The following is a 26,026-nucleotide window of genomic DNA, read 5'->3' on the forward strand; positions in this document are numbered from 1 at the left end:
CGGAGTGTTTATCCTACAGGAAAAGGTCCAGGGATTATTCTTATCACTGTGAGGAAAACACATCCTAACTGAATCAAGCTGGATTTATTTCCACTTCACAGGCTGAAAACGACTCCTACATTTTAAAATCTCATTTGACTGTGTGTGTGTGTGTGTGTGTGTGTGTGTGTGTGTGTGTGTGTGTGTGTGTGTGTGTGTGTGTGTGTGTGTGTGTGTGTGTGTGTGTGTGTGTGTGTGTGTGTGTGTGTGTGTGTGTGTGTGTGTGTGTGTGGGTGTGTGTGTGTGTGTGTGTGTGTGTGTGTGTGTGTGTGTGTGTGTGTGTGTGTGTGTGTGTGTGTGTGTGTGTGTGTGTGTGTGTGTGTGTGTGTGTGTGTGTGTGTGTGTGTGTGTGTGTGTGTGTGTGTGTGTGTGTGTGTGTGTGTGTGTGTGTGTGTGTGTGTGTGTGTGTGTGGGTGTGTGTGTGTGTGTGTGTGTGTGTGTGTGTGTGTGTGTGTGTGTGTGTGTGTGTGTGTGTGTGTGTGTGTGTGTGTGTGTGTGTGTGTGTGTGTGTGTGTGTGTGTGTGTGCGTGTGTTGGTATATATGGTTTAGCCTGCCTTTTCACCTGAATACGCACTTACGTTACGCGGACCTAAGGGTAATACAAGGACACCTCCAATGTCCGCATAAACCAAGGAGTGTATTTTAAGTTTTGAGTATCTAAACAACATTTTTTCTCATAAATATAAAGTTTTATAGGAACTATGCCCGAGTTTGCATGATTTGGACCATGTATTTGTACTTTTCAGTGAATAAACAGCGTGATATCTCACTTTCTTTAATTGTCCTTTTATACCATGTAACCTGAGTTTTGTGTATTCCAGTGTATAACACAGCGCCTCCTGATTTCAGTGTATGAATTGCAGTTTTACACACATTTTCATACACTACCCGCGCTTTTAGCCGGTCATCATCTGATTGGCTGTAACAAAAACTGTGGGCGTGTCTTATTACCAAAACATCCCAGACGCAAGGTCTTTAAAAACTAAATCCTCATTTGAACCTGCAGCCCTCAATATGGACGTGTTGGTGGAATAAATGTGCACAGGTAAGCATTAATGGTAAATTAAAATAATTTTTGCCTAGATGAAGTTATTTACAAGTAAATAACTGCAGATGCAAGAAACGTTTTTGAGCAAAATGAAATAATTTAGATTTTAATTTAGGTGACATTAAAGCTAAGCAACTTATTTTGGATATTTGCATCAAGTAGCTTAAATATGTATGCTTTTATGACTGAAAAGACTTACCTGAAGCATTATAGTTTTTATTCCGAATGTGTTAAAGTAAGACACTAGCTTGGCTAGGAGAGCTAGCCTCCTAGCTAGTCACTGCTGTTTGACAAGTTGACGATATTTGGGGTAGGTGGTACCTGTGTGGTACCTACCCCAAATAGGTACCACCTAGCTTTTGGTGATAAGAGCTGGGTGATGAACTGTAAGGTTTTCATAATTATATTTAACAATATTGGCAAACTGCTTGCTTTATGTTAGCTAATTGCACCATAGTGACGCTTGTTAAGCTCGTTAAGCTTGATTACAAGCAGGAGATTAATAAAAGTAAACTCACAGGTTTCTGTGAAACTTGTTTATCTTTTGGAAAAAACACCAATGGTTGAAAGTTTTAATAATTGGCTGCAATAGGGCTGGTGCACCAATGACTTTAAAGCTGTGTACTGTAATCACTTACATGACTTAAATGCTGAAAGTGTAAACCAAGAGTCCTCAAATTTAGGCACATATCGGTGTCCTTCAACTTTTAAATGTGCATTTGTACCTGAATCAATTAGCTGAACAACCTCCTCATATACAGTCAAATTCTCCAGATTTCTGACCTCATTATTTGACTTAGGTGTGTTGAAGCAGAGATGCATCTAAAAGATGGAGGAGACTGTCCCTGGAAGACTGATTAAAACTGTTTAATTAAAGATGAATAGGACTTATCTAACAAAAGTCATTTGTGCAACAAACTACCATTTTTCCTTTAAGTATGGCTCAAATTTCTTGTAAGGCTGTACTACTGGCTGAACATCAATATATTGAACACTGATAACTGTATGAACTATTTGTAGATGGTAATGCACTTTTTAAAATCAGTGATTAAATAAATTATAGTGTTGGTGTTTTATCTGAGCTGTGTCTTGCATGCAAAACATGTTTCCATATTTATAATTACATTTTTAGCTTTAAAGCTTGTAGGAGCTACAAAGAGGCTTGTAATTCCTTCTTTGACTGTGTTAACTTTTCATACATGCCAGTAAAACATGCAGAGGCGAAGACGAATAAATCCAAAGGAAGATGCCAAATATTATATTGATACCAAAACAGACAAAGTGGGACTTGATGTCAAGTACATCAATGCCTTTAAAGGTATGGGAAGTTTTTGGAGTGGTTTTAATTACAATCAAGCTTTTGTACATTTTCACATTTCTACTATTATTTTGCTTTCTTCTTTAGGTCGTGGTATCTTTGCCACAACCTCTTTTCAGAAAGGGGACTTTCTGTGTGAGTATCAAGGTGAACTGATCAGTAAAGAGGAATGTGAGAGGAGACAGAAAGTTTACCATGACAAGCTTAAAGTGTTCTTGTTTGAATTCTACTTTAATGGAAAACTCTGGTGGTGAGTATGTTTGTATCAGAAGTCTAATTAGAACTAAATGGCATCTATATTATATATAAATGAATATTTTAATATGTAAAGTTAAATGTTATGTATTTGCAGTGTTGATGCAGCAAAAGAAGATTGCTCTCTTGGAAGGCTTGTAAATGATGACAATATCAGTCCGAATGCCAAAATGAAGTATCTGACCGTGCAACAGAAGCCACATTTGTGTTTATTTGCAACTCGAGATATCAATCAGGGAGAAGAGATTACGTACAATTATGGGGACTCAGACTGGCCATGGCGACTCAAGGTACTAAAAAAATAAAAATTGACAATGTTTATTTAAGAAATGCACTAATAATGAAGATTTACAACCTGAACCTTCTTTTACCATTCTTTTCACAACAATAGATGGCTGACTGTACAAGTCATTACTGGGCAAATTAACCAGTTGCCCACAAATGTATAACAAATAATTACAGTATCATAGTATTTACAGTAGTATTTTATGTATTCTCAAAACATTGTAACATCTACCTTATATTTTTATTATTTAAATTCAACAGAACTCAAGTGGGATGTCTTCAACTGGGCAAGATGTTGAGGTGCCATCCACATCACAGTTGGTTTCATACTATGGAATGGTATCAAGCAAAGACCAGGTGTGGGCAAATGATATTATTGAAAGTTTTAATAAGACAAAATCTGAATATAAGTGAGAGTATCTCTGTGAATTAGTCAAGGGCAGTATGGTGTTGACTTGTATTTATTTTCTGTTTCAGATCAGAGCTAAAAATGACCAGGATCAGATGTCAACCAATGTCCCAAATGAGACAGATCCAGTACTGGATTCACTCCCCATCAATTCAGAGGTATTTTATTTTTAAGGTGCAGCTAAATGATGTCAGTCAGCCAACCTGTTCAACTTCAGTGTGTCTGTGTGTGGACCTGAATGCCATGTGGTTTATCTGGACATTGGTTTCTAAGGACAGTCTCATGTCATGGTTTTCAGTTTGTAAGCTCAGTGTGTGTATGTGTGTGTTTCATGGTCACATGCACCAATGTGATATAGGAGGACCATATTGTATATGGGGACCTTGCGTAATTGAATTGATAAAAACATATGTTTTGGTTCTTGTGACCTTATAAATATTGGTTGGAACTCTCATAAATGTAAACTTGGCATCACAGAATATATTGGGAGAGTAAATATTGAAATTTCTTTTAGGTTACAGAAAATATATTTTGTTTTGGTGATTTTAATCTAACAGAATCAGACTTCAATTTGGTCAGTGCTGGTGAAACTCTAATAGTCATCTTGTTTCGTGGCGTTTGTCTTGCAGACTGTTTCCAGAATTCAAAACACTTGCGTTAACCACCAAATTACTTTGTTTGCTACATCAGAAAATCTTCTGTAGGAATAAAGCAATCAATCTTTCTTCTTTTTCACAGGAATTGGAAGAAGAAATGTCCCAAAGTCCTGACTGTATTCATACAACTTCTATAGCTGGCAACACAGAACAGGTACAGAGTTTGGGTTTTCATTTTGAATTTACCAAACATTTTGGCTGGATTTAAAATTAGTTTCCTTCCATGGGTGTTGGCTGTCACAGAATGCAAACATTTAAGTGAAGATATCTCTGTGAATTAGTCAAGGGCAGTATGGTGTTGACTTGTATTTATTTTCTGTTTCAGATCAGAGCTGAAAATGACCAGGATCAGATGACAAGCAATGTCCCAAACAAGACAGATCCAGTACTGGATTCACTACCCATCACTTCAGAGGTATTTTATTTTTAAGGTGCAGCTAAATGATGTCAGTCAGCCAACCTGTTCAACTTCAGTGTGTCTGTGTGTGGACCTGAATGCCATGTGGTTTATCCGGACATTGGTTTGTAAGGACAGTCTCATGTCATGGTTTTCAGTTTGTAAGCTCAGTGTGTGTATGTGTGTGTTTCATGGTCACATGCACCAATGTGATATAGGAGGACCATATTGTATATGGGGACCTTGCGTAATTGAATTGATAAAACATATGTTTTGGTTCTTGTGACCTTATGAATATTGGTTTGAACTCTCATAAATGTAAACTTGGCATCACAGAATATATTGGGAGAGTAAATATTGAAATTTCTTTTAGGTTACAGAAAATATATTCCGTTTGGTGATTTTTAATCTAACAGAATCAGACTTCAATTTGGTCAGTGCTGGTGAAACTCTAATAGTCATCTTGTTTCGTGGCGTTTGTCTTGCAGACTGTTTCCAGAATTCAAAACACTTGGGTTAACCACAAAATTACTTTGTTTGCTATGTCAGAAAATCTTCTGTAGGAATAAAACAATCAATCTTTCTTCTTTTTCACAGGAATTGGAAGAAGAAATGTCCCAAAGTCCTGACTGTATTCAAACAACTTCTATAGCTGGCAGCACAGAACAGGTACAGAGTTTGGGTTTTCATTTTGAATTTACCAAAGATTTTGGCTGGATTTAAAACTAATTTCCTTCCATGGGTGTTGGCTGTCATAGAATGCAAACATTTAAGTGAAGATATCTCTTTGAATTAGTTAAGGGTAGTATGGTGTTGACTTGTATTTATTTTCTGTTTCAGATCAGAGCTGAAAATGACCAGGATCAGATGTCAACCAATGTCTCAAATGAGACAGATCCAGTACTGGATTCACTGCCCATCACTTCAGAGGTATTTTATTTTTAAGGTGCAGCTAAATTATGTCAGTCAGCCAACCTGTTCAACTTCAGTGTGTCTGTGTGTGGACCTGAATGCCATGTGGTTTATCTGGACATTGGTTTGTCAGGACAGTCTCATGTCATGGTTTTCAGTTTGTAAGCTCAGTGTGTGTATGTGTGTGTTTCATGGTCACCAGCACCAATGTGATAGAGGAGGACCATATTGTATATGAGGACCTTGCGTTATTGAATTGATAAAAATATATGTTTTGGTTCTTGTGATCTTATGAATATTAGTATGACCTCTGATAAATGTAAACTTGGCATCAGAGAATATATTGGGAGAGTAAATATTGAAATTTCTTTGAGGTTACAGAAAATATATTTTGTTTTGGTGATTTTAATCTATCAGAATCAGATTTCAATTTGGTCAGTGCTGGTAAAACTCTAATAGTCATCTTGTTTCTTAGTGTTTGTCTTGCAGACTGTTTCCAGAATTCAAAACACTTGGGTTAACCACCAAGTTATTTTGTTTGCTACATCAGAAAATCATTTGTGGTGATAAAACAATTAATCTTTCTTCTTTTTCACAGGAATTGGAAGAAGAAATGTTCCAAAGTCCTGACTGTACTCATACAACTTCTACAGCTGGCAACACAGAAAAGGTAGAGAGTTTGGGTTTTCATTTTGAATTTACCAAACATTTTGGCTGGATTTAAAACTAGTTTCCTTCCATGGGTGTTGGCTGTCATAGAATGCAAACATTTAAGTGAAGATATTTCTGTGAATTAGTCAAGGGCAGTATGGTGTTGACTTGTATTTATTTTCTGTTTCAGATCAGAGCTGAAAATGACCAGGATCAGATGACAACCAATGTCCCAAATGAGACAGATCCAGTACTGGATTCCCTGCCCATCAATTCAGAGGTATTTTATTTTTAAGGTGCAGCTAAATGATGTCAGTCAGCCAACCTGTTCAACTTCAGTGTGTCTGTGTGTGGACCTGAATACCATGTGGTTTATCCAGACATTGGTTTGTAAGGACAGTCTCATGTCATGGTTTTCAGCTTGTAAGCTCAGTGTGTGTATGTGTGTGTTTCATGGTCACATGCACCAATGTGATATAGGAGGACCATATTGTATATGGGGACCTTGCGTTATTGAATTGATAGAAATATATGTTTTGATTCTTGTGACCTTATAAATATTAGTATGACCTCTGATAAATGTTAACTTGGCATCACAGAATATATTGGGAGAGTAAATATTGAAATTTCTTTTAGGTTACAGAAAATATATTTTGTTTTGGTGATTTTAATCTATTAGAATCAGACAGCTGGCAACACAGAACAGGTAGAGAGTTTGGGTTTTCATTTTGAATTTACCAAACATTTTTGGCTGGATTTAATACTAGTTTCCTTCCATGGGTGTTGGCTGTCATAGAATGCAAACATTTAAGGGAGAGTATCTCTGTGAATTAGTTGACCATATAGTGTATGGGGACTTTGCATTATTGAATTGATAAAAACATGTGGGTCGGTTCTAGTGAGGTTGAGAATAATGGTTTGACTTCTAGTAAATGTTGACTTGGTGCCACAGAGTATAATATTAGGGAACATTTTTAAATGTTGTCAAAGTTAAATATACATAAATTTTGTCTTCCCTTGTATTCATCTACATCTTGATCACGCAATATTTTTAATTCAACAATTTAACAATTTGCAGGAAAAGTTGTTTTTTTATGACTTTAACCCTCTTTAAATATTTTTCTCATTCATTATCCAATATAGAGTAGAATACTTGTTGATCCCCAAGGGAAAATTGCTTATTCATTGAAAAGCTACTTCATCTGAGTTAATTTATATCAAAAATACAATATGTATATATATATGTATGTATGTATATGTGTGTGTTTAAATGTGTTTAATGTGTTCTTTGTAGTGTCAAAAACATCACCTGATGTGCACAACAGTATCCTCTTTAGAGAAGTGTACTCAGTGTTTTGGACCTTCTTCTTCATTCAAGTGGGTTGGTTACCAGTGCAAAGGTAAGATATTTTATTAATTTGTACCATGAATTAATTAATTTTAATAGGATGTATGTCTTTGTTGAACTGTCCACCATGAACAAATTACAGTTTCAGAATTGAGTATATAGATTTCAATACAATGAAATTTATGTCATCATAGTGACTTTCAAAGCAGTGGAAGTTTTCAAAGTACTCTAAAGCCTTTACCTTTGATCTTTATTTAAAACAGAACATAAAATTTTATCTAGAAAGTTCAGTTTTGCACTTTTGAAAAAAAATTTGTTAATCCATATATAACTTTTCCATCTGATCTTAAAGTAAGGTGTAGTGGTTTATTTGAGATTTTGGATTTTGTTTGTCTTTTGTGGGTTTTTTACATTTAAATATTTTCACAGGTTGTTCAAAAATCTGGCATTCATACTGCCTTAAAAAAATTACAAAGGATGACAGATCTCAGGTGAATAGCCACATACGTTCTTTTCAACTTTGCCTTCTAAATCTCCATTATAACCTAAACTCTATTTCCCACAATTTCAGGCAAAAGAACTTTTTAAGTATTCGATAGCTGACTCCTCATCAGATAACAACACGTCACCTTCCAAACAATGTGAAATGTCAGATGAGGACCATGCATCTGATATTGACTACATACCAAATTCAGAAACTGCAGAAACTGATGAAGACTCAGACATTAGCATTCCCCTTCAGCCCATCAAGTCTAAAGTTGGACAAATTCAAGGAAACCCAACAATACCCGATCTCACTTCATTTTTGCCAGACTCAAGTTCCGTGGTTGAACCTTGCACATCAAATTACTGGCCTCCTTTTCACACAGATGATATGGGTGATGGCACATTCAAAACATTCAGCCCAGCCAAGTCTACCAAAGACTCAAACGATAAACCAAAATGTCAAAAGGAGCCTCACAAACAGGAATCCTCACAGCATATTATGAGTGCTAAGAACTACTGCTTTGTGTGTGGTAGGCCACAGACCAAAATTTCACGCCATTTAAAAACCCACAAGACACATGCTGAAATTGCTTATGCCTTTTCCCTTCCGGAAGACTCAAAAGAGCGCAAGGTTCTTCTAGAAAAAATGAGAAACAAGGGGAACTTCAAACATAACTGTGAGGTTTTACAAAGTGGGAAAGGATCGTTGAAAGTTAAGAGAAAGCCAAAAGCAAAGACTGGAACGTTTATACATTGTATGTACTGCCAAGGTATGTACATTCGAAAGGAACTGTGGAGACATGTCCAAAGATGCCCCTGTAAGCCACAAAATGAAGATTTGAACCAAAGACATGGGAGAACCAAAGTACTGGGTTTTGCTATGGCTCAAGAGTCTGCATTCTGTCAGGAGATTTCAAGTGGGGTTTGGAAGCTCCTTGGTCCCATGAAGCAGGATGATGTAGCCACAGTTGTGAGAAATGACCTGACCATTATTCAGTTGGCCCAGTCTCTCTACAACAGACATGGACAAGACCCTACCAAGTACGAGTACATCCGACAGAAGCTCCGTGAAATTGGACGTCTGTTAATATGTCTACGGTCTGAATTCTCTGTACATAACTTGGAGGAAGCTGTGAAACCTGCTAACTTCCAAAGAGTTGTCCAGGCAGTAAAGATTGTCTGTGGTTTTGATGAAGAAAAGCATTCATACCAAACACCAAGTCTTGCACTAAAACTGGGACATACACTTCAGAAAATCAGTGACATTATCCATTGCCGAGCACTCATGGCAGAAGATGAAGAACTGATTAAGTCAACAGACACTTTCAAAAAGCTGTATACATCCAAGTGGTCTGAGTTAGTGTCACATACTGCCTTGAACACTCTGAGTCATGCCAAATATAATAAGCCATTAACCTTACCATTCACAGAAGATGTTCAGAGTCTTCATAGGTATCTTAAGGAATCTGGAGAAAATGCATTTTCTAACTTGAAAGATGAGGTCAGCCCCCAGAATTATGCCAAACTTGCAAAAGTTACGCTTGCACAGGTCATTGTGTTCAATCGAAGACGAGCTGGAGAAGTCTCAAAGATGCATCTCAGAGGTTTCCAGCAGAGAGATGACTCAAAGCTCCATGAAGATGTTGCTGCTGGATTGTCTAAGGTTGAAAAAAAGCTCTGTAGCTACTTTAGTCGTGTTGAAATAATTGGAAAAAGAGGTCGAAAAGTTGCAGTTCTCCTTTCTCCAGATGTGGTGGATGCTCTGACTCTGCTGGTCAGCAAAAGAGAGCAATGTGGTGTTTGCTCCACAAACATCTTTCTTTTTGCTCGACCAAGATCTCAAAGTCACTACAGAGGCCAAGACTGTTTGCGTGTTTATGGAAGCCAATGTGGGGCGAAGCATCCAGAGTTCCTCAGGTCCACACAACTCAGGAAGCATGTTGCCACATTGTCACAAGTCCTTAACCTCAAAAATAATGAAATTGACCAGGTGGCTGACTTCCTGGGACATGATATTCGTGTCCACAGGGAATTTTATCGCTTACCTGTGCCAACAACACAACTGGCAAAGATTTCTAAGCTCCTTTTGTCCATGGAGAAAGGACATGTATCCACCCTGCAAGGAAAATCCCTTGATGACATCGAAATTGAAGGTTATTGCTGATTTTTTTTTTTGTGATCTTATTTCCATTAGTATGACTTGTCTGACATCACCAACATTTGTAAAACTGATGGATTTAAATAAATGATTATTATTGGAAAAACACTAGTGATTCTCTGTTAGAAATACTACTAAATACAAAATGTGTTTTAAGCCTCATTCTGGTAGTGCTTAGATATCATTATATGTATGGCATTCAGTTGTATTCTTATAATGCCTTTCAGATGAAATAGAACTAAGTGAGGATGAAGAAAAAGAAGATTTAAGTGATTTGGATGACTGTGATTCTGTGGAACCTGAGGAACCTGTGGAACCTGTTGAACCTGTGGAACCTGAGGAACCTGTGGAACCTGTTGTACCTGTGGAACCTGTGGAACCTGACCAAAGCAAGAACATGGATAATTTGTGTATGTTACTTGATCTAAAGATGCTATAACCTTTTGTCTACCTGTTTTTTTTGTTTTGTTTTTTAACTTTTGTTGTTTGTCTTAGTGGGAGCAGTGTCATCGACAGCAGAGGAAATTGTTCCTTCTGTTGAAGGCAAGTCATGTTTCCTTATGTGTTTGTGTTTTGATCCTAGCTACATTTAGTTAAAGCATATATCTACTGTGCTGATCATATTGACTAATTCATGCTTAAGGCCATGCGGTCTAGATGTCCTCAAACTATATGCCATTTGCTTGAGACGTGCCAACCTAGTGAAGAGTGTTATGACTGGCTCTTTGAGCCATAACAAAGACAGGAAGACATGGAGTTCGACAATAAATAAGCTCTTTATTGAGCACGAGCTTGAACTAAAACTAAACTGAAGCAACTTATTTTTTGTCCACATGCCTCCATTTGGGAGATTGCTTTTCTTTATGCTTGGACATTTCTCATTGTCCTTCTTCTCCACTCAATTTCCAGTAATTTCACATATTTGAAGCATTGTATTCCAAATTTTTGTCCACTTTCTCAGTTAGTTGATTAGTAGAGAAACTAACAAACATGCTTGGCCAGCAGCCATTGTGATACAACTGGCCGCTAATAATGCTCTCTATACACAGCTTATAAACCCTCTATGCTCTCTATCTAGTAGAATGTTAAGATTACTACAAATGTTGAGAGCCTTTTTCATTAATAGCTATCATGATGCTATTGCTCATTAATTACTTTACATTGTCTGGTTTCATTTCACTGCAGGTTGTTAACTTGTGTAAAGGTGGCATGTTTTAAATTTTTTGCTTTAATAAACTGTTTTAATAATTTTTTCTCTTTACTGTTTTCCCTTCAGAGACCTCCTCTGTTGCACCCAGAAGACAACCAAAAAAACCATGGTCAAGTGCTGAGATTTCTGCTGTTATGAGGCATTTTAAAGCTCACATAGGTAAAGGAAAACTTGCCACTAAAAATGAGTGCAATCACTGCAAGTTGGTGGAAGGTCCTGTGCTGGCTCAAAGAACAGCACAAAACATCAGGGACTTTGTGAGAAACCGTGGAATAACTGCTAAGAGGCAGGCACAAAAGAAAAGGCTCTAGATTTTATGTGAAGCAATTACTTGTTCAAAAGAGTTCTGTTTAGCTCATGCTACTAAAACAATTTTCTTCATTGCCTATCGAATAATATTATCTGTAAAGTTCCATGACTTAAAGGCTGTTTAAATGTAGTTGTGTTGATAGGCAGAAAAATGTTTTTCTAATGGTGAGGCATTTTTCTGTTGTCCAGCATAAAAATGATTGGAAAAGATGGCAGAATTTTAATTTAACATTCTTTTACTTATTTTTTTTTATATTTATAATACATGGCAACATTCTGCACCCTAAAGCCCTTATTTTACTTCTCTGTATGTTTTGTTGAGCCACTTAAATTTGACTTTTTTGTTTTGGTAATTTCAATTTCAGGCATACTTTTACTTTTTAAAGAAAAATAATTGAATTATTTGGTCATATTTGCCTAATAAAATATGTTCTGTTAATGCTTTGTGCTGTCAGGTTGTGTATTTATGCTAATCAGCAGGTTTTTAAATATGACGTAATTGTCCGTAATTGTCCCTTTAAAGTCCTCACAATACTTTGTTTTGTTCTTATAAACCACCTTTTGCTGATGTCCATATAAGCCACCATGATGTCAGATTGCTGTAAAAAAGGTTGTGTAGCTGCTATCTGAAGCCTAAAGGGCGCTAAATTTTTTTCAGATTTTTTGCAGTGTTTTAAACCACCTCCCATTGCTCTAGCTGCTTGGGAAAGGGTAGTCCATCTAAACCACCTTCGGGCCTGTTTGGCGAAAAAGGCAGGCTATACCCTATATACCTGTATAGGTGTGTGTGGGTGTGTGTGTGTGTGTGTGTGTGTGTGTGTGTGTGTGTGTGTGTGTGTGTGTGTGTGTGTGTGTGTGTGTGTGTGTGTGTGTGTGTGTGTGTGTGTGTGTGTGTGTGTGTGTGTGTGGGTGTGGGTGTGTGTGTGTGTGTGTGTGTGTGTGTGTGTGTGTGTTGGTATATATGGTTTAGCCTGCCTTTTCACCTGAATACGCACTTACGTTACGCGGACCTAGGGGTAATACAAGGACACCTCCAATGTCCGCATAAACCAAGGAGTGTATTTTAAGTTTTGAATATCTAAACAACATTTTTTCTCATAAATATAAAGTTTTATAGGAACTATGCCCGAGTTTGCATGATTTGGACCATGTATTTGTACTTTTCAGTGAATAAACAGCGGGATATCTCACTTTCTTTAATTGTCCTTTTATACCTGTAACCTGAGTTTTGTGTATTCCAGTGTATAACACAGCGCCTCCTGATTTCAGTGTATGAATTGCAGTTTTACACACATTTTCATACACTACGCGCGCTTTTAGCCGGTCATCATCTGATTGGCTGTAAAAAAACTGTGGGCGTGTCTTATTACCAAAACATCCCAGACGCAAGGTTTTTAAAAATTAAATCCTCATTTGAACCTGCAGCCCTCAATATGGACGTGTTGGTGGAATAACTGTGTACAGGTAAGCATTAATGGTAAATTAAAATAATTTTTGCCTAGATGAAGTTATTTACAACTAAATAACTGCAGATGCAAGAGAGGTTTTTGAGCAAAATGAAATAATTTAGATTTTAATTTAGGTGACATTAAAGCTAAGCAACTTGTTTTGGATATTTGCATCAAGTAGCTTAAATATGTATGCTTTTATGACTGAAAAGACTTACCTGAAGCATTATAGTTTTTATTCCGAATGTTTTAAAGTAAGACACTAGCTTGGCTAGGAGAGCTAGCCTCCTAGCAAGTCACAGCTGTTTGACAAATTGACGATATTTGGGGTAGGTGGTACCTGTGTGGTACCTACCCCAAACAGGTACCACCTAGCTTTTGGTGATAAAAGCTGGGTGATGAACTGTAAGGTTTTCATAATTATATTTAACAATATTGGCAAACTGCTTGCTTTATGTTAGCTAATTGCACCATTGTGACACTTGTTAAGCTCGTTAAGCTTGATTACAAGCAGGAGATTAATAAAAACTAAACTCAGAAGTTTCTGTGAAACTTGTTTATCTTTTGGAAAAACACCAAAGGTTGAAAGTTTTAATAATTGGCTGCAATAGGACTGGTGCACCAATGACTTTAAAGCTGTGTACTGTAATCACTTACATGACTTAAATGCTGAAAGTGTAAACCAAGAGTCCTCAAATTTAGGCAAATATCGATGTCCTTCAACTTTTAAATGTGCATTTGTACCTGAATCAATTAGCTGAATAACCTCCTCAAATACAGTCAAATTCTCCAGATTTCTGACCTCATTATTTGACTTAGGTGTGTTGAAGCAGAGATGCATCTAAAAGTTGGAGGAGACTGTCCCTGGAAGACTGATTAAAACTGTTTAATTAAAGATCAATAGGACTTATCTAACAAAAGTCATTTGTGCAACAAACTACCCTTTTTCCTTAAAGTATGGCTCAAATGTTCTTGTAAGGCTGTACTACTGGCTGAACATCAATATATTGAACACTGATCATTGTATGAACTATTTGTAGATGGTAATGCACTTTTTAAAATCAGTGATTAAATAAATTATAGTGTTGGTGTTTTATCTGAGCTGTGTCTTGCATGCAAAACATGTTTCCATATTTATAATTAAATTTTTAGCTTTAAAGCTTGTAGGAGTTACAAAGAGGCTTGTAATTCCTTCTTTGACTGTATTAACTTTTCATACATGCCAGTAAAACATGCAGAGGCGAAGACGAATAAATCCAAAGGAAGATGCCAAATATTATATTGATACCAAAACAGACAAAGTGGGACTTGATGTCAAGTACATCAATGCCTTTAAAGGTATGGGAATTTTTTTGGAGTGGTTTTAATTACAATCAAGCTTTTGTACATTTACACATTTCTACTATTATTTTGCTTTCTTCTTTAGGTCGTGGTATCTTTGCCACAACCTCTTTTCAGAAAGGGGACTTTCTGTGTGAGTATCAAGGTGAACTGATCAGTAAAGAGGAATGTGAGAGGAGACAGAAAGTTTACCATGACAAGCTTAAAGTGTTCTTGTTTGAATTCTACTTTAATGGAAAACTCTGGTGGTGAGTATGTTTGTATCAGAAGTCTAATTAGAACTAAATGGCATCTATATTATATATAAATGAATATTTTAATATGTAAAGTTAAATGTTATGTATTTGCAGTGTTGATGCAGCAAAAGAAGATTGCTCTCTTGGAAGGCTTGTAAATGATGACAATATCAGTCCGAATGCCAAAATGAAGTATCTGACCGTGCAACAGAAGCCACATTTGTGTTTATTTGCAACTCGAGATATCAATCAGGGAGAAGAGATTACATACAATTATGGGGACTCAGACTGGCCATGGCGACTCAAGGTACTAAAAAAATAAAAATTGACAATGTTTATTTAAGAAATGCACTAATAATGAAGATTTACAACCTGAACCTTCTTTTACCATTCTTTTCACAACAATAGATGGCTGACTGTACAAGTCATTACTGGGCAAATTAACCAGTTGCCCACAAATGTATAACAAATAATTACAGTATCATAGTATTTACAGTAGTATTTTATGTATTCTCAAAACATTGTAACATCTACCTTATATTTTTATTATTTAAATTCAACAGAACTCAAGTGGGATGTCTTCAACTGGGCAAGATGTTGAGGTGCCATCCACATCACAGTTGGTTTCATACTATGGAATGGTATCAAGCAAAGACCAGGTGTGGGCAAATGATATTATTGAAAGTTTTAATAAGACAAAATCTGAATATAAGTGAGAGTATCTCTGTGAATTAGTCAAGGGCAGTATGGTGTTGACTTGTATTTATTTTCTGTTTCAGATCAGAGCTAAAAATGACCAGGATCAGATGTCAACCAATGTCCCAAATGAGACAGATCCAGTACTGGATTCACTCCCCATCAATTCAGAGGTATTTTATTTTTAAGGTGCAGCTAAATGATGTCAGTCAGCCAACCTGTTCAACTTCAGTGTGTCTGTGTGTGGACCTGAATGCCATGTGGTTTATCTGGACATTGGTTTGTCAGGACAGTCTCATGTCATGGTTTTCAGTTTGTAAGCTCAGTGTGTGTATGTGTGTGTTTCATGGTCACCTGCACCAATGTGATATAGGAGGACCATATTGTATATGAGGACCTTGCGTTATTGAATTGATAAAAATATATGTTTTGATTCTTGTGACCTTATAAATATTGGTTTGAACTCTCATAAATGTTAACTTGGCATCACAGAATATATAGGGAAATTAAATATTGAAATTTCATTTAGGTTACAGAAAATATATTACGTTTGGTGATTTTAATCTAACAGAATCAGACTTCAATTTGGTCAGTACTGGTAAAACTCTAATAGTCATCTTGTTTCGTGGCGTTTGTCTTGCAGACTGTTTCCAGAATTCAAAACACTTGGGTTAACCACCAAAATACTTTGTTTGCTACATCAGAAAATCTTCCGTAGGAATAAAGCAATCAATCTTTCTTCTTTTTCACAGGAATTGGAAGAAGAAAGGTCCCAAAGTCCTGACTGTACTCATACAACTTCTACAGCTGGCAACACAGAAAAGGTAGAGAGTTTGGGTTTTCATTTTGAATTTACCAAACATTTTGGCTGGATTTAAAACTAGTTTCCTTCCACGGGTGTTGGCTGTCATAGAATGCAAACATTTAAGTGAAGATATCTCTGTGAATTAGTCAAGGGAAGTATGTTGTTGACTTGTATTTATTTTCTGTTTCAGATCAGAGCTGAAAATGACCAGGATCAGATGACAACCAATGTCCCAAACAAGACAGATCCAGTCCTGGATTCACTGCCCATCACTTCAGAGGTATTTTATTTTTAAGGTGCAGCTAAATGATGTCAGTCAGCCAATTTGTTCAACTTCAGTGTGTCTGTGTGTGGACCTGAATGCCATGTGGTTTATCTGGACATTGGTTTGTAAGGACGGTCTCATGTCATGGTTTTCAGTTTGTAAGCTCAGTGTGTGTATGTGTGTGTTTCATGGTCACCTGCAGCAATGTGATATAGGAGGACCATATTGTATATGGGGACCTTGCGTAATTGAATTGATAAAAACATATGTTTTTGTTCTTGTGACCTTATGAATATTAGTATGATCTCTGATAAATGTTAACTTGGCATCAGAGAATATATAGGGAAATTTAATATTGAAATTTCATTTAGGTTACAGAAAATATATTACGTTTGGTGATTTTAATCTAACAGAATTAGACTTCAATTTGGTCAGTGCTGGTGAAACTCTAATAGTCATCTTGTTTCGTGGCGTTTGTCTTGCAGACTGTTTCCAGAATTCAAAACACTTGGGTTAACCACCAAATTACTTTGTTTGCTACATCAGAAAATCTTCTGTGGGGATAAAACAATCAATCTTTCTTCTTTTTCACAGGAATTGGAAGAAGAAAGGTCCCAAAGTCCTGACTGTATTCATACAACTTCCACAGCTGGCAACACAGAACAGGTTTGGGTTTTCATTTTGAATTTACCAAACATTTTGGCTGGATTTAAAACTAATTTCCTTCCATGAGTGTTGGCTGTCATAGAATGCAAACATTTAAGTGAAGATATCTCTGTGAATTAGTTAAGGGTAGTATGGTGTTGACTTGTATTTATTTTCTGTTTCAGATCAGAGCTGAAAATGACCAGGATGAGATGACAACCAATGTCTATAATGAGACAGATCCAGTACTGGATTCACTGCCCATCACTTCAGAGGTATTTTATTTTTAAGGTGCAGCTAAATTATGTCAGTCAGCCAACCTGTTCAACTTCAGTGTGTCTGTGTGTGGACCTGAATGCCATGTGGTTTATCTGGACATTGGTTTGTCAGGACAGTCTCATGTCATGGTTTTCAGTTTGTAAGCTCAGTGTGTGTATGTGTGTGTTTCATGGTCACCAGCACCAATGTGATAGAGGAGGACCATATTGTATATGAGGACCTTGCGTTATTGAATTGATAAAAATATATGTTTTGGTTCTTGTGATCTTATGAATATTAGTATGACCCCTGATAAATTTAAACGTGACATCAAGGAATATATTGGGAGAGTAAATATTGAAATTTCCTTGAGGTTACAGAAAATATATTTTGTTTTGGTGATTTTAATCTATCAGAATCAGATTTCAATTTGGTCAGTGCTGGTAAAACTCTAATAGTCATCTTGTTTCTTAGTGTTTGTCTTGCAGACTGTTTCCAGAATTCAAAACACTTGGGTTAACCACCAAGTTATTTTGTTTGCTACATCAGAAAATCCTTTGTGGTGATAAAACAATTAATCTTTCTTCTTTTTCACAGGAATTGGAAGAAGAAATGTTCCAAAGTCCTGACTGTACTCATACAACTTCTACAGCTGGCAACACAGAAAAGGTAGAGAGTTTGGGTTTTCATTTTGAATTTACCAAACATTTTGGCTGGATTTAAAACTAGTTTCCTTCCACGGGTGTTGGCTGTCATAGAATGCAAACATTTAAGTGAAGATATCTCTGGGAATTAGTCAAGGGAAGTATGTTGTTGACTTGTATTTATTTTCTGTTTCAGATCAGAGCTGAAAATGACCAGGATCAAATGACAACCAATGTCCCAAACAAGACAGATCCAGTCCTGGATTCACTGCCCATCACTTCAGAGGTATTTTATTTTTAAGGTGCAGCTAAATTATGTCAGTCAGCCAATTTGTTCAACTTCAGTGTGTCTGTGTGTGGACCTGAATGCCATGTGGTTTATCTGGACATTGGTTTGTAAGGACGGTCTCATGTCATGGTTTTCAGTTTGTAAGCTCAGTGTGTGTATGTGTGTGTTTCATGGTCACATGCACCAATGTGATATAGGAGGACCATATTGTATATGGGGACCTTGCGTTATTGAATTGATAAAAACATATGTTTTGGATCTGGTGACCTTATGAATATTAGTATGATCTCTGATAAATGTTAACTTGGCATCAGAGAATATATAGGGAAATTTAATATTGAAATTTCATTTAGGTTACAGAAAATATATTACGTTTGGTGATTTTAATCTAACAGAATCAGACTTCAATTTGGTCAGTGCTGGTGAAACTTAATAGTCATCTTGTTTCATGGCGTTTGTCTTGCAGACTGTTTCCAGAATTCAAAACACTTGGGTTAACCACCAAATTACTTTGTTTGCTACATCAGAAAATCTTCTGTGGGGATAAAACAATCAATCTTTCTTCTTTTTCACAGGAATTGGAAGAAGAAAGGTCCCAAAGTCCTGACTGTATTCATACAACTTCCACAGCTGGCAACACAGAACAGGTACAGAGTTTGGGTTTTCATTTTGAATTTACCAAACATTTTGGCTGGATTTAAAACTAGTTTCCTTCCATGGGTGTTGGCTGTCATAGAATGCAAACATTTAAGTGAAGATATCTCTTTGAATTAGTTAAGGGCAGTATGGTGTTGACTTGTATTTATTTTCTGTTTCAGATCAGAGCTGAAAATGACCAGGATGAGATGACAACCAATGTCTCAAATGAGACAGATCCAGTCCTGGATTCACTGCCCATCACTTCAGAGGTATTTTATTTTTAAGGTGCAGCTAAATGATGTTAGTCAGCCAACCTGTTCAACTTCAGTGTGTCTGTGTGTGGACCTGAATGCCATGTGGTTTATCTGGACATTGGTTTGTCAGGACAGTCTCATGTCATGGTTTTCAGTTTGTAAGCTCAGTGTGTGTATTTCATGGTCACCTGCACCAATGTGATATAGGAGGACCATATTGTATATGAGGACCTTGCGTTATTGAATTGATAAAAATATATGTTTTGATTCTTGTGACCTTATGAATATTAGTATGATCTCTGATAAATGTTAACTTGGCATCAGAGAATATATAGGGAAATTTAATATTGAAATTTCTTTTAGGTTACAAAAAATATATTTTGTTTTGTTCATTTCAATCTATTAGAATCAGACTTCAATTTGGTCAGTGCTGGTAAAACTCTAATAGTCATCTTGTTTCTTAGCGTTTGTCTTGCAGACTGTTTCCAAAATTCAAAACACATGGGTTAACCACCAAATTATTTTGTTTGCTACATCAGAAAATCTTTTGTGGGGATAAAACAATTAATCTTTCTTCTTTTTCACAGGAATTGAAAGAAGAAATGTCCCAAAGACCTTACTGTACTCCTACAACTTCTACAGCTGGCAACACAGAACAGGTAGAGAGTTTGGGTTTTCATTTTGAATGTACCAAACGTTTTTGGCTGGATTTAAAACTAGTTTCCTTCCATGGGTGTTGGCTCTCATAGAATGCAAACATTTAAGTGAGAGTATCTCTGTGAATAAGTTGATCATATAGTGTATGGGAAGTTTGCGTTATTGAATTGATAAAAACATGTGGGTTGGTTCTAGTGAGGTTGAGAATATTGGTTTGACTTCTGGTAAATGTTGACTTGGTGCCACAGAGTATAATATCAGGGAACATTTTTAAATGTTGTCAAAGTTAAATATATATAAATTTTGTCTTCCCTTGTAATTTATCTACATCTTGATCATGCAATATTTTTAATTCAACAATTTAACAATTTGCAGGAAAAGTTGTTTTTATGACTTTAACCCTCTTTAAATATTTTTCTCATTCATTATCCAATAAAGAGTAGAATATACTTGTTGATCCCCAAGGGGAAATTGCTTATTCATTGAAAAGCTACTTCATCTGAGTTAATTTATATCAAAAATACAATATATATATATATGTGTGTGTGTGTGTGTTTAAATGTGTTTAATGTGTTCTTTGTAGTGTCAAAAACATCACCTGATGTGCACAACAGTATCCTCTTTGGAGAAGTGTACTCAGTGTTTTGGACCTTGTTCTTCATTCAAGTGGGTTGGTTACCAGTGCAAAGGTAAGATATTTTATTAATTTGTACCATGAATTAATTAATTTTAATAGGATGTATGTCTTTGTTGAACTGTCCACCATGAACAAATTACAGTTTCAGAATTGAGCATATAGATTTCAATACAATGAAATTTATGTCATCATAGTGACTTTCAAAGCAGTGGAAGTTTTCAAAGTACCTTAAAGCTTTTACCCTTGATCTTTATTTAAAACAGAACATAAAATTTTATCGAGAAAGTTCAATTTTGCACTTTCGAAAAAAAAATTGTTAATCCACATATAACTTTTCCATCTGATCTTAAAGTAAGGTGTAGTGGTTTATTTGAGATTTTGGATTTTGTTTGTCTTTTGTGGGTTTTTTACATTTAAATTTTTTCACAGGTTGTTCAAAAATCTGGCATTCATACTGCCTTAAAAAAATTACAAAGGATGACGGATCTCAGGTGAATAGCCACATACGTTCTTTTCAGCTTTGCCTTCTAAATCTCCATTATAACCTAAACTCTATTTCCCACAATTTCAGGGAAAAGAACTTTTTAAGTATTCGATACCTGACTCCTTATCAGATAACAACACGTCACCTTCCAAACAATGTGAAATGTCAGATGAGGACCATGCATCTGATATTGACTACATACCAAATTCAGAATCTGCAGAAACTGATGAAGACTCAGACGTTAGCATTCCCCTTCAGCCCATCAAGTCTAAAGTTGGACAAATTCAAAGAAACCCAACAATACCCGATCTCACTTCATTTTTGCCAGACTCAAGTTCCGTGGTTGAGCCTTGCACATCAAATTACTGGCCTCCTTTTCACACAGATGATATGGGTGATGGCACATTCGAAACATTCAGCCCAGCCAAGTCTACCAAAGACTCAAATGATAAACCAAAATGTCAAAAGGAGCCTCACAAACAGGAATCCTCACAGCATATTATGAGTGCCAAGAACTACTGCTTTGTGTGTGGTAGGCCACAGAGCAAAATTTCACGCCATTTAAAAACCCACAAGACACATGCTGAAATTGCTTATGCCTTTTCCCTTCCGGAAGACTCAAAAGAGCGCAAGGTTCTTCTAGAAAAAATGAGAAACAAGGGGAACTTCAAACATAACTGTGAGGTTTTACAAAGTGGGAATGGATCGTTGAAAGTTAAGAGAAAGCCGAAAGGAAAGATTGGAACGTTTATACATTGTATGTACTGCCAAGGGATGTACATTCGAAAGGAACTGTGGAGACATGTCCAAAGATGCCCCTGTAAGCCAGAAAATGAAGATTTGAACCAAAGACATGGGAGAACCAAAGTACTGGGTTTTGCTATGGCTCAAGAGTCTGCATTCTGTCAGGAGATTTCAAGTGGGGTTTGGAAGCTCCTTGGTCCCATGAAGCAGGATGATGTAGCCACAGTTGTGAGAAATGACCTGACCATTATTCAGTTGGCCCAGTCTCTCTACAACAGACATGGACAAGACCCTACCAAGTACGAGTACATCCGACAGAAGCTCCGTGAAATTGGACGTCTGTTAATATGTCTACGGTCTGAATTCTCTGTACATAACTTGGAGGAAGCTGTGAAACCTGCTAACTTCCAAAGAGTTGTCCAGGCAGTAAAGATTGTCTGTGGTTTTGATGAAGAAAAGCATTCATACCAAACACCAAGTCTTGCACTAAAACTGGGACATACACTTCAGAAAATCAGTGACATTATCCATTGCCGAGCGCTCATGGCAGAAGATGAAGAACTGATTAAGTCAACAGACACTTTCAAAAAGCTGTATACATCCAAGTGGTCTGAGTTAGTGTCACATACTGCCTTGAACACTCTGAGTCATGCCAAATATAATAAGCCATTAACCTTACCATTCACAGAAGATGTTCAGAGTCTTCATAGGTATCTTAAGGAATCTGGAGAAAATGCATTTTCTATCTTGAAAGATGAGGTCAGCCCCCAGAATTATGCCAAACTTGCAAAAGTTACTCTTGCACAGGTCATTGTGTTCAATCGAAGACGAGCTGGAGAAGTCTCAAAGATGCATCTCAGAGGTTTCCAGCAGAGAGATGACTCAAAGCTCCATGAAGATGTTGCTGCTGGATTGTCCAAGGTTGAAAAAAAGCTCTGTAGCTACTTTAGTCGTGTTGAAATAATTGGGAAAAGAGGTCGAAAAGTTGCAGTTCTCCTTTCTCCTGATGTGGTGGATGCTCTGACTCTGCTGGTCAGCAAAAGAGAGCAATGTGGTGTTTGCTCCACAAACATCTTTCTTTTTGCTCGACCAAGATCTCAAAGTCACTACAGAGGCCAAGACTGTTTGCGTGTTTATGGAAGCCAATGTGGGGCGAAGCATCCAGAGTTCCTCAGGTCCACACAACTCAGGAAGCATGTTGCCACATTGTCACAAGTCCTTAACCTCAAAAATAATGAAATTGACCAGGTGGCTGACTTCCTGGGACATGATATTCGTGTCCACAGGGAATTTTATCGCTTACCTGTGCCAACAACACAACTGGCAAAGATTTCTAAGCTCCTTTTGTCCATGGAGAAAGGACACGTATCTACCCTGCAAGGAAAATCCCTTGATGACATCGAAATTGAAGGTTATTGCTGATTTTTTTTTCCGTGATCTTATTTCCATTAGTAGGACTTGTCTGACATCACCAACATTTGTAAAACTGATGGATTTAAATAAATGATTATTATTGGAAAAACACTAGTGATTCTCTGTTAGAAAATACTACTAAATACAAAATGTGTTTTAAGCCTCATTCTGGTAGTGCTTAGATATCATTTTATGTATGGCATTCAGTCAGTTGTATTCTAATAATGCCTTTCAGATGAAATAGAACTAAGTGAGGATGAAGAAAAAGAAGATTTAAGTGATTTGGATGACTGTGATTCTGAGGAACCTGAGGAACCTGAGGAACCTGTTGAACCTGTTGAACCTGTGGAACCTGTGGAACCTGAGGAACCTGTGGAACCTGAGGAATCTGTGGAACCTGACCAAAGCAAGAATATGGATGATTTGTGTATGTTACTTGATCTAAAGATGCTATAACCTTTTGTCTACCTGTTTTTTTTTGTTTTTGTTTTTTAAACTTTTGTTATTTGTCTTAGTGGGAGCAGTGTCATCGGCAGCAGAGGAAATTGTTCCTTCTGTTGAAGGCAAGTCATGTTTCCTTATGAGTTTGTGTTTTGATCCTAGCTACATTTAGTTAAAGCATATATCTACTGTGCTGATCATATTAACTAATTCATGCTTAAGGCCATGGGGTCTAGATGTCCTCAAACTATATGCCATTTGCTTGAGACATGTGCCAACCTAGTGAAGAGTGTTATGACCGGCTCTTTGAGCCATAACAAAGACAGGAAAACACGGAGTTCGACAATAAATAAGCTCTTTATTGAGCACGAGCTTGAAATAAAATTAAACTGAAGCAACTTATTTTTGTCCACATGCCTCCATTTGGGAGATTGCTTTTATTTATGCTTGGACATTTCTCATTGTCCTTCTTCTCCACTCAATTTCCAGTAATTTCACATATTTGAAGCATTGTATTCCAAATTTTTGTCCACTTTCTCAGTTAGTTGATTAGTAGAGAAACTAACAAACATGCTTGGCCAGCAGCCATCATGATACAACTGGCCACTAATAATGCTCTCTATACACAGCTTATAAACCCTCTATGCTCCCTATCTAGTAGAATGTTAAGGTTACTACAAATTTTGAGAGCCTTTTTCATTGATAGCTATCATGATGCTATTGCATATTAATTTCTTTACATTGTCTGGTTTCATTTCGCTGCAGGTTGTCAACTTGTGTAAAGGTAGTATGTTTTAAATATTTTGTTTTAATAAACTGTTTTAATAATTTTCTCTTTACTGTTTTTCCTTCAGAGACCTCCTCTGTTGCACCCAGAAGACAACCAAAAAAACCATGGTCAAGTGCTGAGATTTCTGCTGTTATGAGGCATTTTAAAGCTCACATAGGTAAAGGAAAACTTGCCACTAAAAGTGAGTGCAATCATTGCAAGTTGGTGGAAGGTCCTGTGCTGGCTCAAAGAACAGCACAAAACATCAGGGACTTTGTGAGAAACCGTGGAATAACTGCTAAGAGGCAGGCACAAAAGAAAAGGCTCTAGATTTTATGTGAAGCAATTACTTGTTCAAAAGTGTTCTCATGCTACTAAAACAATTTTTTTCATTGCCTATCAAATAATATTATCTGTAAAGTCCCATGACTTAAAGGCTGTTTAAATGTAGTTGTGTTGATAGGCAGAAAAATGTTTTTCTAATGCTGAGGCATTTTTCTATTGTCCAGCATAAAAATGATTGGAAAAGATGGCAGAATTTTAATTTAACATTCTTTTACTTATTTTTTTATACTCATAATACATGGCAACATTCTGTACCCTAAATCCCTTATTTTACTTCTCTGTATGTTTTGTTGAATCACTTAAATTGGACTTTTTTGTTTTGGTAATTTCAATTTCAGGCATACTTTTATTTTTTTAAAGAAAAATAATTGAATTATTTGGTCATATTTGCCTAATAAAATATGTTCTGTTAATGCTTTGTGCTGTCAGGTTGTGTATTTATGCTAATCAGCAGGTTTTTAAAAATGACGTAATTGTCCCTTTAAAGTCCTCACAATACTTTGTTTTGTTCTCATAAACCACCTTTTGCTGATGTCCTAATAAGCCACCATGATGTCAGATTGCTGTAAAAAAGGCTGTGTAGCTGCTATCTGAAGTCTAAAGGGCGCTAAATTTTTTTCAGATTTTTTGCAGTGTTTTAAACTACCTCCCATTGCTCTAGCTGCTTGGGAAAGGGTAGTCCATCTAAACCACCTTCGGGCCTGTTTGGCGAAAAAGGCAGGCTATACCCTATATACCTGTATAGGTGTGTGTGTGTGTGTGTGTGTGTGTGTGTGTGTGTGTGTGTGTGTGTGTGTGTGTATTAGCCCTGCACGGCGGCAGCTGCAGGACGGATAATGTGCGGAGCGCGGAGCCGGCTGGCCCTCCTCCAGATAAACTGCTGGCTTCAGAGACACTTTGCAGGTTTCCTGCTTCTTCCTGCTGGTCCTGAAATCACAGCTCAGAAAATCTAAATCATATATTCCTGGAATTATTCTCAAAGTTTTCTCATTTGAAAGAGATAGAAAAGTTGTTAGAATGAGATTTTTATCTCATTAAAGCTGAAATATTTCCACAGTAAAACAGCAAAACCTTTAAAGAATCTAAAAGAACCAAGTTGACAGAAAGGAAAACATGAAAACATGAATCTCTGTTTTAAAACTCAATCTGTCAGATTAGCGTAATTTCATAACTTGTAACAAGAAAATGTCTACAATGAGATAAAACTTCTTGTTTTATTATTAGCAATTAACTAATAAAATGTTGCCTCCATTCTGAATAATCTCCTTTTTTTAACCAGTTTTATTTCTCAGTCAGGTGAAGAAGTTTCTGGTTCCAGATATAAAACGTCTCGTATTTCATCTCTACAACGATTTTCTGCTCCTCAATTCATTTCCAGCCTCCGTATGATTGTGATTTTAAAGCCTGAATATTTTGAACTTCTCTCAGTTGTTGGTATCTGTGTTGTTTTCAGTGACGATCAGATTTTGTCTGGTTTGGTTCCAGTTCAATAACTGATGATCTGCTGAATAAAACCTGAACCTGCAGAGCAGTT

At 36.7% G+C, this 26,026-nt stretch overlaps 2 protein-coding genes across 3 annotated transcripts; both read left to right on the forward strand.

The window, feature by feature from the left end:
• The first annotated feature begins 1,941 nt into the window (after positions 1–1,941).
• Positions 1,942–12,076, forward strand: LOC122834482. 2 transcript variants are annotated; one of them, XM_044122964.1, is made up of 13 exons: positions 1,942–2,406; positions 2,494–2,656; positions 2,759–2,951; positions 3,208–3,303; positions 4,337–4,426; positions 5,006–5,077; positions 6,162–6,251; positions 7,266–7,371; positions 7,749–7,810; positions 7,891–9,958; positions 10,191–10,373; positions 10,459–10,506; positions 11,240–12,076. In XM_044122964.1, the coding sequence occupies exons 1-13, from the start codon at positions 2,301–2,303 to the stop codon at positions 11,482–11,484; spliced, it is 3,522 nt and encodes a 1,173-aa protein (XP_043978899.1). In that variant the 5' UTR covers positions 1,942–2,300; the 3' UTR covers positions 11,485–12,076. The 2 variants fall into 2 exon arrangements, with proteins under 2 accessions (XP_043978899.1, XP_043978900.1); XM_044122965.1 differs by lacking the exons at positions 4,337–4,426; positions 5,006–5,077.
• A 1,486-nt stretch (positions 12,077–13,562) lies between these two features.
• On the forward strand, positions 13,563–25,252 carry LOC122834481. The gene is made up of 18 exons (XM_044122963.1): positions 13,563–14,268; positions 14,357–14,519; positions 14,622–14,814; positions 15,071–15,166; positions 15,287–15,376; positions 15,956–16,027; positions 16,199–16,288; positions 17,774–17,845; positions 18,017–18,106; positions 18,685–18,756; positions 18,928–19,017; positions 19,590–19,661; positions 20,243–20,348; positions 20,726–20,787; positions 20,868–22,935; positions 23,173–23,364; positions 23,453–23,500; positions 24,233–25,252. The coding sequence occupies exons 1-18, from the start codon at positions 14,163–14,165 to the stop codon at positions 24,475–24,477; spliced, it is 3,927 nt and encodes a 1,308-aa protein (XP_043978898.1). The 5' UTR covers positions 13,563–14,162; the 3' UTR covers positions 24,478–25,252.
• Positions 25,253–26,026: the final 774 nt, after the last annotated feature.

This window comes from Gambusia affinis, linkage group LG07 (genome assembly GCF_019740435.1).
Source record: "Gambusia affinis linkage group LG07, SWU_Gaff_1.0, whole genome shotgun sequence".
Taxonomy (NCBI): Eukaryota; Metazoa; Chordata; class Actinopteri; order Cyprinodontiformes; family Poeciliidae; genus Gambusia; species Gambusia affinis.

Bases quoted from the DNA above. Each gene is read 5' to 3' on its own strand.
- LOC122834482 (XM_044122964.1), top strand. From the start codon at position 2,301: ATGCAGAGGCGAAGACGAATAAATCCAAAGGAAGATGCCAAATATTAT. The intron at 9,959-10,190 runs GTTATTGCTGAT...AATGCCTTTCAG, and splicing joins TGATGACATCGAAATTGAAG to ATGAAATAGAACTAAGTGAG. The intron at 10,374-10,458 runs GTATGTTACTTG...TGTTTGTCTTAG, and splicing joins CAAGAACATGGATAATTTGT to TGGGAGCAGTGTCATCGACA.
- LOC122834481 (XM_044122963.1), top strand. From the start codon at position 14,163: ATGCAGAGGCGAAGACGAATAAATCCAAAGGAAGATGCCAAATATTAT. The intron at 18,107-18,684 runs GTATTTTATTTT...TCTTTTTCACAG, and splicing joins CACTGCCCATCACTTCAGAG to GAATTGGAAGAAGAAAGGTC. The intron at 20,349-20,725 runs GTAAGATATTTT...ATTTTTTCACAG, and splicing joins GGTTGGTTACCAGTGCAAAG to GTTGTTCAAAAATCTGGCAT.